The 11,258-nt window shown below is 53.4% G+C and overlaps 1 protein-coding gene across 1 annotated transcript; it reads right to left on the bottom strand.

Moving 5' to 3' along the window:
• Nucleotides 1-8,237: 8,237 nt before the first annotated feature.
• LOC147964937 (uncharacterized) lies at nucleotides 8,238-8,666 on the bottom strand. Its single transcript, XM_087530218.1, has one exon. The coding sequence runs from the start codon at nucleotides 8,664-8,666 to the stop codon at nucleotides 8,238-8,240; it is 429 nt and encodes a 142-aa protein (XP_087386344.1).
• Nucleotides 8,667-11,258: the final 2,592 nt, after the last annotated feature.

The raw sequence follows: 11,258 nt of genomic DNA, 5'->3' as shown, positions 1-11,258 counted from the left end.
AGTGGGAACCACTAGACCTAAAATTAATGATCTCCTACCTTTGGTGGACTGCATGGAGACAAGACTCACTGCTAGCTCTTGGTTTTTGCCCCAAGGTAGCAGACTACAGTTGGTTAATGCAGTCATTTCTTCCTTGCCTATATATCTTCTATGTAGCCTGTCAATACCAGGGTATCTTGAAGTAGTTGGAAAGAATTCAAAGACAGTGCTTATGGAGAAAATATGGTCAGGAGAAGGGCCATTATTTGGCTGCCTGGCCACTGGTTTGCAGACCCAAATTTAAAGGTGGTCTTGAAATTCTTAATCTGGGCCTACAAAATGAAGCTCTGCTCTTCAAATACCTCAACAAATTTTATAATGAAGTGGATGTGCCATGGGTTCATTTGGTATGGGACTCATATTATTTCCAAGGAGTTCCTCATGACACAACAATATGTGGTTCCTTTTGGTGGAGAGACATTTGCAAATTAATGGACAAATTTAGGGCTGTCACTTCTGTCACTGTTACCAGAGGGGACACTATGCTCTTTTGGTCTGATCATTGGGAGATTGGCAGTGTTTGCACCCCTCTCCAAGACAGATTTCCAAGGTTATTTTCTTTCTGCACGCATAAGAATCTTTCTGTTATGGAAGTTTTCCAGACTGAGAATTTTTAGCAGAGGTTCTCTTTGCCTCTGTTTGAACTAGCTTTTCATGAGCTAAATCAGCTCACTTCCTTGATGGAAGATGTTAATTTGGATAGTGGATGTCCTCACACTTGGGCCTGGAGACATGGTAAGAGGTCTAAGTACTCTGCCAAGAAATTCTATGACTTTGTGCACCAACCAGTTCAAGCAAATCCCATACTGAGTTGGGTCTGGAACCGTTGTTGCACCATGACAATTAAAACGTTTGCCTGGCTAGTCATAATTGACAGAGTTAACACCAAGGATATGATTAAGCGTAGGCATTGGAAGACTAGTGATGGGCCTGAGTGTGTGCTCTGCCCGACTGGGGCACTTGAGGACAGGAACCAACTCTTCTTCCAGTGCAACTTCAGTGTGTGTATATGGAATTATCTTCAGGTTACTAGGCTGGATAGTAATGACATGGTGGAAATTGCTTTGCATTCTAGGAAGGATTTCAATAAGCCATTCTTTTCCGAAGTGGTTTTCCTTGCATGGTGGTATATTTGGAAAGTCAGGAATGATAGGGCTTTTAGACATATCATTCCATCTTTCAGGCAGTGGATGAACGGTTTCATCCATGAACTTACTCTCCTCTCCCACAGGATCAAGAGAAGATACAAGAGGCTCTGCTCAAGTGGATTGACTTTTACCTCCTTGATGAGGTTTCTGATGTAATTTTTTTAGTCTTTAGGTATAGCCCCACCTCTTTCTTCTTTTTAGCTTTCTTAGCTTTGTATAGCTCTTTCTTTCTTTTTGTTCCTTTTCTCGAGGAACCTTTTGTATTCTATTTTGTTGAGTTTTAATAAAATGTTGTGGGGTGTAATTAAGCCCTGCAGTCTTCAAGGCAAAAAACATATCACAACAAGTACACATGCATTGCAGAAATATAGGATGAGCATAACCAAAAGTGTAACTTGCCTTGAACGGTGTTGGAATACTCTTAACGCTTAGTCCCGATCTGCTTCACACTCGGGACAATCGTGAAGCAATAATACGACAGTGGCGGTCCTCTGGACGATGGTGGCAACGGCTATGGGGAGTCCCCGGTGACAGCGGACTGATCGGAGGAAGAAGCGTACGACGGCGGTGAGTTTGGCAGCGTCCACGTGACGGGGATCTTCTGCTGGCTACGGTTCTCCAACTATGGCGCGGCGGCGTCGGAGAACTTCAACGGAATCCCGGACCTCGTCCTACATCTCCTCTTTTTTTGTGGGGGAACCTACAACTCCTCCGAACAATCAAACAATTTAGGCAGGTGAATAACATCAGTATAGAGGGAAGGGCACTAAGGATGGGGATCGTAGCCTCCTGGTGGCGACAGAACGCACTGACGGAAAAGCTTCTGGAAGTTGGAACTCCGGCGAGATCGGGACGACGCCCTAGGGCATGGGTGACAGAGATTTTTGCGAAAATCGGTAGAGGAGGACTCGGGAATCACTTATAGGTGGATTCCATGGTCTAGGGGGTGGGGATAGATCGATCCAATGAATCGAATCTGGTTCGGGAGCGGTCTCCATGACGAACACGAATGGAGGAAGGGGATGACATGCATGCCTTCCCTGTCAGCGGGAGAGAGAAGAAAAGAGAAAAAAACGAAAGCCTGGGGTGGGCTTTGCTGCACCGAAATGGGCCGGTTGCTGTTGCTGTGCTGCTGCTGCCTCAGCGCCACTGGGCGAGGAATAGAAATGGGCTGCCCTTGTACATGACGATAGATAGTAATTTCTGGCCGATAATAAAAGTCTACACGACAGTTGTTTGGCTAAAACAAAACAAAAACAGATTCCTAAAAATTAGCAGAACACGTAGTAAAACATTTTTACTACTATATAAAACAGTGAACATTTTTACAGCACAAATGCACTTTTGAAAAAAATATTTATGCTATACAAGCATATAAAGAGCATTATAACAACTCTAAAATAACTTTGAGTTTCAACAAAGCCAAAAATAATTTATGTAGATTCCAGAATATATTCTTAGCATTTTCCAAATATAATTAACATGAGAGAAGTCAATATTATCTCCACTCCAAAAAAATTGCCTTGAGTTGAAAAACACTATGAATATTTAGAAAATTGAAATATGCATAGAAATAGTGATGTGAAGTAATGATCCTATTAACATTCCAAATCTTAAAATTTGGGATGTTACAGGAACACTAGAGACCGAAAGGTCAAACGTGAGTCATATAGTAGATATGATCAACATGGAGATGTTCACCATTGAAGACTACCCCATCTCACGTGATGGTCGGACATGGGTTAGTTGATTTGGATCATGTATCACTTAGACAACTTGAGGGATGTTGATTTAAGTGGGAGTTCATTAGTTATTTGATTATTTGAACTAAAAATTATCACGAACTTAGTCCTAATAGTCTTTGCAAATCTATGTTGTAGATCAATGGCCCGTGCTATCATTCCCTTGATTTTTAATGCGTTCCTAGAGAAAGCTAAGTTGAAAGATGATGGTAGCAACTACATGGACTGGGTCCGTAACTTGAGGATTATCCTGATTGCTGCACATAAGAATTATGTCCTTGATGCACCGCCAGGTGACAGACCTGCTGCAGGAGCTGATGCAGATGTTACGAACGTTTGGCAGGCTCGATCTGATGACTACTTGATAGTTTAGTGTGCCATGGTTTACGACATGGAACCCGGCCTTCAAAAGTGTTTTCAACGCCACGGAGCATATGAGATGTTCCAACAGCTGAAGTTCGTATTCAAGCTAATTCCCGGGTTGAGAGATATGAAGTCTCCAAAAAGTTGTTTAGCTGTAAGATGAAGGAGAAAGGTTCTGTCAGTGAACACATACTCAGAATGTCTGGGTACCACAACCACTTGACGTAGTTGGGAATTGATCTTCCAGTTGAGAGTGTTATTGATAGAGTTGTTCAGTCACTACCACCAAGCTACAAAGGCTTCATGACGAACTATAATATGCAAGGGATGACGAAAAAGATTCCCGAGCTCTTTGCGATGCTGAAATTAGTGGAGGTGGAAATCAAGAAAGAGCATCAAGTGTTGATGGTTAACAACACCACCAGTTTCAAGAAAAAAGGGCAAGGGAAAGAAAGGGAACTTCAAGAAGACTGGCAAGCAAGTTGCCGCTCCCATGAAGAAACCCAAATCTAGACCCAAGCCAGAAATTGAGTGCTTCTACTGCAAGGGAAATGGTCACTAGAAGCGGAACTGCCCCAAGTACGTGACAGATAGGAAGGATGGCAAAGTGAACAAAGTTATATTTGATATACATGTTATTGATGTGTTCCTTACTAGTGCTCATAGTAGCGCCTGGGTATTTGATACTGGTTCGGTTGATCATATTTGTAACTCGAAACAGGAGCTGTGGAATAAATGAAGATTGGCTAAGGACGAGGTGACGATGCGCATCGGTAATGGTTCCAAGGTTGATGTGATCGCCATCGGCATGCTACCTCTACATCTACCTTCGGGACTAGTGTTTGTCGGATTCGGGGTTCCTCAGACCCTTGAGAGGTTCGAACACTGGGGTGCGTGTGAAGAACTCGTCCTCACCAATCTGCCTATGCCCCGATCCTATGGCCTAGCTCGACGAACCCAATGAACGAGAGACACGGCGGTTTATCCTAGTTCGAGCCACCTTGCGGTGTAATACCCTACCCCAGCTTTGTGGTGGATTGCCTCGAGGGGCTGAGGATGAACTAGTACAATCGTAGAACAACCTCGGGAGGTGAGGTGTTCTTAAGCTCGATGAGCTAGTGGGTGAGAGGGTGACCTGAATGATCCCCTCTATGGTGGTGGCTAAGTCCTATTTATAGTGGCCTTGGCCCTCTTCCCAAATATAGGCGGGAAGGGATCCCACACCGGCCAAATTCAAAGGGAGACGACTAGTACAAGTTATCCTGACAAAAGTGGTCTTCGCCTACAAAAGCCTATGGTGGTGATGCCGCGGTGGGCTCCGCGATGACCTCCGTCCTGCCGTCCTGGCGGTCTTGGTCTTGTTGCACCAATATGGAAACCTTTGCTTGATTCCTCAGGACTCTGCGCCTGCACTTGCCTCCTTGGCACCAAATAGGAAACTGGTACACTACGCCCGCTGGCGCCCGCCTGGCCTCGGTCGTCATGGCTCACGTCATGTGAGCCTCGCGAGGTGCACCTTGCATTGATATCTCCGCCCCTCGGGAGCCAACCCGGTGAGGCCACCCCCCAGGGAGGTCTTGGTGTCATTCGCCTCGTGAGGCTTGGCCCCTCGCGAGGGTCTTGGGTTGTTGTAGATGAAGCTGGGCCATACTGGGCCGTCGACGGAGCCACGCCGCAGGCAGGCAAGTCTGGGTACCCCCGTTCCCAGGACGCCGATAGTAGCCCCCGGGCCCAAGGCGCACTCGAGCTTGGCTTTGAGGCGAAGTCAAAGGGCAAGTGCGGAGTGCCGTAGGCCCTAACTGCCTGCGGCCTTGGTCGACGTGTGGTGATTGATGGGACGTGGGCGTCTCCGCTTCCCCATGCTGCCTCGGCAACCGTCCGACTTGATGAGACTTCACTGCATGCAGAGAAAACCATCATTGTGCGGGACCGTGGAGGCCGGCGGTTGGCCTCCCTCTAGCTATAAATGAGGGGAGGGGCGGAGTCCCCTTGCTCATCTCGGTCTTCTCACCACTCGCTCCTTCTTCCTCCTCCTAGCCTTGCCAACTTGCCGTAGCACCCATGGCGCCGGCAGGAAGTTCTCCACTGCTGAGAAAGGGAAGGCCCCCAAGGAGGGACCCGGCTCACCTCCGCCCAAGAGAGGGCGAGGGCACCCCCGTAAGCATGCCGCGACCCCTGTTGTGGCCCCTCGGGGGCGCGGACACACTCCTTCGGGGGCCGGCGCCGCCCTGGGCGCCCGTGGCGGTGCTCCTTCTCACGGTGGAAGCCGCCAAGGGCGAGGCACCCCCTGAAATGAGGGAAGGCGTGCCATGGTTTCCAGGCCTCCTCGGTTGCGCTTCCACTCGGCGGAGGTGCCCCCGGAGTTCGTCGTGTGGTTGGAGAGGCCGACCGCCACCTGGCTCCAGCTTCCGTGCTTCTTTGCCGGCGAGCTGCTAGCCGCGGGGCCTGACGACCTCTGGCTGCAGGCTGATGGCTGTTGCAGCAAGGCCTCGTGGGTCGGGGTCGAAGTTTCCGCCGCCGGGAACATGTCTTTGGCCCGCGGCTGGTAGGCGTTTGCCCATGCGCGCGGCCTGAGCGGGAGGTGCACCCTCCACTTCAAGTTTGACGATGTCGCGACCCTCTTCGTGACGGTGTTTGGGGAGGATGACCGTCGCGCAGGGTGCTACCCCGAAGACGACGGTGGCGACGATGAGCTTGGCCTTGAGGACAGCTGCGACGACACCGAGGGTGAGCTCGCCCTTGGCGACGACCGTGGCTCGTTCAGTGGCGGCGGCTCCTCCAGCGAGAGCACGAGCAGTGGTGGCTACGAACCGCCGCCACGTCGCCAGGCTCGATTCGAGGACGGTGACGGATCGTCTCGTCGCCGCGCTCCAGTGAAGCGGGAGGAGGGCTCGGGCTGAGCCCAGAGGCCTCTGAAGCCCGGCCTCAGGAGCTATTGTGGCCGTGCGGGCCACTTTTGTTTAGCCTTTATTTTTCCCTGCATTTTGAAAAAAGTAGAGGGCCCTGCTGGGGCGTGTAATGAACCATGGTACTTATGCCACTATGCTATGATTATTGTTCTGATGTATGCTGTTATGTTCATGTCCGGGTAGGTGCGGTAGGATAACTTAACTTGATACACTCGCGGTAGTCTCGCGCCTCATGATGGTGCGCCCTCCATCATCTCGTGAGGTCCCCTTGCTGCTGGCTCAAGGGTCGCCGGCCTCAGGAGACATCGTGAAGCTACAGAATTGTTGGAAATTTTTGTTGGGTGTCCTGTTCCTCCTTCTGCGAGCCCTCATGCATGAGCTAGTCGTGGCTTAGTGCATCACGTCATGGTACCCGGGGGGCACGGACTTAAGAAGATGCGCAAATCACAAGCTCGTTCGGGAGTGTGTTGCGAGGATAGAAAAAGCCATGGGCCTGGGCTGTGGCGAAGTGTGTTCGTGGTGCGGGGCGGGCCCGCTGCGCACGCACACACCTGTCCAGCCCCCGCGCGCGAGACGCGCAAGGAAGAGCGACAGGCAACTGCCGCCCCTCCTGGGCCGAGACCGACGACCAAGAGAAAAGATGAGAGGGAAATCCAACTTGGCAACCCAAAATGCAAGAACTCCAAATTCCATTAAAATAAAAGGGGGGCAACCAACTACAGAAAGCAAGCAAATGAACAGCCGCGTTCGGAACCTAGACTAGTCTTCTCACCAGCGCGGAGCTAAGTGTTGCCACTAGGACGTGGGAGGGAGCCCCCGAGGCCCAAGGGCAGCTCTCCGGAGACTCCGGGGCGTGTACAGCCCCACTCATTACTACGTGAGAGTGTCATGAGCGGAGACCTTCACAGGCACTGGGCCTTGCTTCATGGGTAGAACTTCTGGAGGTGCTGGGTGTTCCAGGCGTCCTGGATGGGGATCCCGTCCTGCGTCTCTAGGCACGCGGCACCAGGCCTGGAGATGCGGGCAATCTTAAACAGGCCCTCCCACATGGGAGAGAGCTTATGCAACCCCTCCCCGGAGAGCACTTTCCTCAGGATGAGATCACCCACCTCGAGCGTCCTGGAGCGGACGCTGCGGCAATGGTACCGCTGCAGCGCCTGCTGGTACCTTGCTGCCCGGAGCAAGGCTTGACGGCGACGTTCCTCCCCCGGCACGAGGTCCATCCCCCGCGTGGCGTCCTGGTGTGCCTCGTCAAATGCTAAGACCCGTGTGGAGCAATGCTTGACCTCATGAGGGAGAACTACTTCGGCTCCATAGACGAGGAAGAATGGAGTCTCGCCCATTGGCTTGGTGGCGGTGGTGGGATGGACCACAACACGGACTGGAGCTCATCGAGCCAGCCCCTGCCGCAGGCCTCGAGCTTCTTCTTGAAGGTTCTTGTCTTGAGGCCCCTCAGGACCTCTGCATTTGCGCGCTCGGCTTGGGTGTTGCTCCTGGGGTGTGCCACTAAGCCGTAGCATATCTGCGTTCCAAGGTTAGCACAATATGTTTTGAAGAGATTGCTGGTGAACTGCGAGCCATAGTCGGTGATGATACGGTTAGGGACCCTGAAGCGGCTCATGAGGTCCTTGATGAACTTGACTGCCGAACCGGCCGGGATGGTGCAGATGGCTTCCACCTCCTCCCACTTGGTGAACTTGTCGATGTCGACGTAGAGGTAGCCGTAGCCCCCGGGCACTCATGGGAACGAACCCAAGATGTCCAGCCCCCAGACCGCAAACGGCCACGAGAGCGGAATGGTCTGGAGGCCTTGAGCAGGCCGGTTGGATTTTCTTGGCGTGGAACTGGCATGCTTCGAAGGATTTCACCAGCTCGGTCGCGTCGTTGAGCGTCGTGGGCCAGTAGAATCCGCTGCGGAATGCCTTGCCCACGAGGGTGCGTGATGACGAGTGATGCCCGCAGTCCCCGCCGTGTATGTCGGCTAATGGCTCGCACCCCTGTTCCCTGGAGATGCATCGTAGGGAAACATCGTTTGGTCATTTTCGGTAGAGCTCATCGTCCTGCATGTAGTAGGTTGTGGCCTGCTGAGCCACGCGCTCCGTGTCTTCCTCCTTCTCCGGCAGGATTCCCTGAAGCAGGTACGCCTTGAATTCTTTAGTCCAGCACCCCTCCCAAGGCTCGAGCACGAGGAGCAGGCGAGCTCCTGAGGTCGGGCCGTAGGCGCGAGCTCCCGAGGTTGGTGCTGGGGGGAGCTCCTCCCGACGCAGTGTTGGCTCCGCCGCCGGAGGGGCTGCCGAAGGCTTGAAGAGCCACTCCTCGAAGACACCGGGCTCCTGAAGCTGGTGCTTGATTGCTCTCTTGGCGATATCGTCAGCTTCCTTGGTCGTGCCGCGAGGCACATGCTGCAGCTCCAGGCCCAAGAATTGCTTCTCAATTTTGTGTACCTTCGCTAGGTATGCCTCCATGTGTTCGTCCTTCGGCTCGTACACCTTGTTGGAGAACTTGACGAGGAGTTAGGAGTCACCCTTGATGGTAAGGTGCTTTACTCTCAAGGCTGACGCAGCCTTGAGACCGGCGATCAGGCCTTCGTACTCCGTGATGTTGTTGAAAACCTTTTCGCCGTGTTGGAAGTAGAGCTGCATGGCATAGTAGAGCTTGTCCTGAGTGGGTGAAATGAGCACGGCTCCAGCCCCCGCACCCTGCCTTGCGAAGGCGCTGTCGAAGTACATGACCCAGCCGTCTGGTGCCCCGTTCCCAGGTGAGAGGGATCGGTCCTCGCCTGCTTCTGACCCCGGAGCGTCGGTCCATTCCGCCACGAAGTCGGCGAGTGCAACACCCTTGATAACCCTGGTGGTGCTGAACTCGAGCTGAAATGCCTACAATTCGATGTTCCACTCGGCGACCTTACCTACAGCATTGGGGCTCCGAAGCACCCTCTCTAGTGGGTAAGCCAAGATGACCTTGATGGGGTGGCCTTGGAAGTAGTGTCGTAGCTTGCGCGAGGTGATGAGAAGCGTGAGAAAGAGCTTCTAGGGCATGGGGTAGCGTGCCCGCGCGTCCCTTAGTACCGTGCTGACGAAGTACACTGGGTGCTTGACGAGGGCGGAAGTGTTGGTGGAGTCCGAAACCTCCTGAGGCTGGGGGACCTCAGGAGCTTGGTCGCCTATTGGGGCAACTGCGGCATCATGAGCACCGTCTTGTGGAACCTGGTCATCCGTTGGTGTCATTGAGGCTTCAGGGGCGCCGTCTTGAAGTTGCGTTGCCTTGCCCTGCCGTGGGGCATTGCCCGGTAGGCCCTTGGTTTGGTGCTCCTCCCGGACTTCCACTAGCACTACGCTGGCAGAGTGAGGTGTGGCGGCCAGGTAAAGCACTAGGGGCTCGAGATGACGTGGCAGCACGATCACTGGTGGGCTGATGAGTTATCTCTTGAGGTCTTGAAATGCCGCATCAGGCTCCGGAGTCCACTCGAACGACCCCTTCTTCTTCATCAGCTTGAAGAACGGGAGATCGCGCTCCCCCAGCTTGGAGATGAAGGTCCCTAGCGAGGTCACACAACCCGCCAGCTTTTGCATTTCCTTAAGAGTCTACGGTAGACTCATCCTCTCTATTGCCTTGACCTTCTCTGAGTTTTCCCTCGATTCCCCTATGTGACACAAGAAAGCCCAACATCTTGCCGAAGGGGACGCCAAACACACATTTCTCCAGAATGAGCCGCAGGTCGACCTTGCGCAGGCTGGTGAACGTCTCTTCCAGGTCCTCGATGAGGGTCCTTGCCTCCCGATACTTCACCACTATGTCGTCGACGTAGGCCTCAGCGTTCCTCCCGAGCTTTTGGCCCAGAGCGATGTGCATCAGCCGCTGGAAGGTTGCACCGATGTTACGCAGCCCAAAGGGCATGCATGTGTAGTAGTACACCCCGCACGGGGTCAGGAAGGCCGTCTTCTCGATGTCCTGTACCACCATCTTGATTTGGTGATACCCTTAGAATGCGTCCAAGAAGCACAACAGGTCGCACTCGGCAGTGGAGTCAATGATCTGGTCGATGCACGGTAGCGGAAAGGGGTCTTGAGGGCAAGCCTTGTTGAGGTTGGTGAAAGCGACGCACATGTGTTCCTTCCCTCCTTTCTTGGGGACGACGACCGTGTTTGCCAGCCATTCTAGGTATCGCACCTCCCGAATGACACCAGCGTCTTGCATCTTGCGGGTTTCTTGGACGATGAATGACTGCTTCTCTGTGGACTGCCATCGCGCCCTCTGCTTCACTTGGCGTACATTGGGGCACACATTCAGGTGGTGCTCGATCACCCCCCTTGGGAATCCAGCCAGGTCCTTGGGCTCCCATGCGAACACCTCCTTGTTCGCGCGCAAGAAATCGACCAGTGCCTTTTCTTCGTCTGGGGCGAGGTTGGCACCTATGGTGAAGGTGGATCCTGATGCCCCATCTTTGTCAACCGGCACCTGCTTCGTCTTGTCCCGGTCTTGAGAGAACAACTGCTTCTTTTTTGCTGGCGCAGCCCCCAGAGCCCCCAGGGCTCCTTCCTGCTCTGGCCGCGTGGCAGCCGCGGCCTTGAAGGCAAGCTCGAGAGCCGCCAGTGCCTCCTTGTGTCTTCGACCATAGTGAGGACGCCACTGCTTCCTGGCATCTTCATGAGGTTGTAGGCAGGGTGAGTTGCTGCCATGAACTTGGCTAGGGTCGGGTACCCGAGGATGGCATTGTACGGGAGGCTGATGCGGGCGATGTCAAAGTCGATGAGCTCGGTGCGGTAGTTGTCGCGGGTGCCAAAGGTGACAGGGAGGCAGTTTTGCCCCAGGGGGCTGGTGGAGCCATCGACGACCCCGGAGAACGGCTTGGCGGGGCGGAGTCGACCATGTGACACGTGAAGCAAGCCGAAAGCTTCCACGGAGAGTACATTGAGGCCTTCCCCGCCCTCGATGAGGGTCTTGGTTACCGCTACGTTGCATATGGTGGGGGTGCAGAGCATCGGGAGAGCGCCTGCGCCCGCGGTGGTCGCAGGATGGTCCCTTGAGTCGAAGGCGAGGTTGGCCTCGGGTGCCAC

This window comes from Triticum urartu, chromosome 6A, assembly GCF_056163025.1.
Source record: "Triticum urartu cultivar PI428250 chromosome 6A, HENAU_Tu73, whole genome shotgun sequence".
Classification (NCBI taxonomy): Eukaryota; Viridiplantae; Streptophyta; class Magnoliopsida; order Poales; family Poaceae; genus Triticum; species Triticum urartu.
Note: the sequence above shows the minus strand (reverse complement) of the source record. Positions and strands in the feature narration are given on the sequence as shown.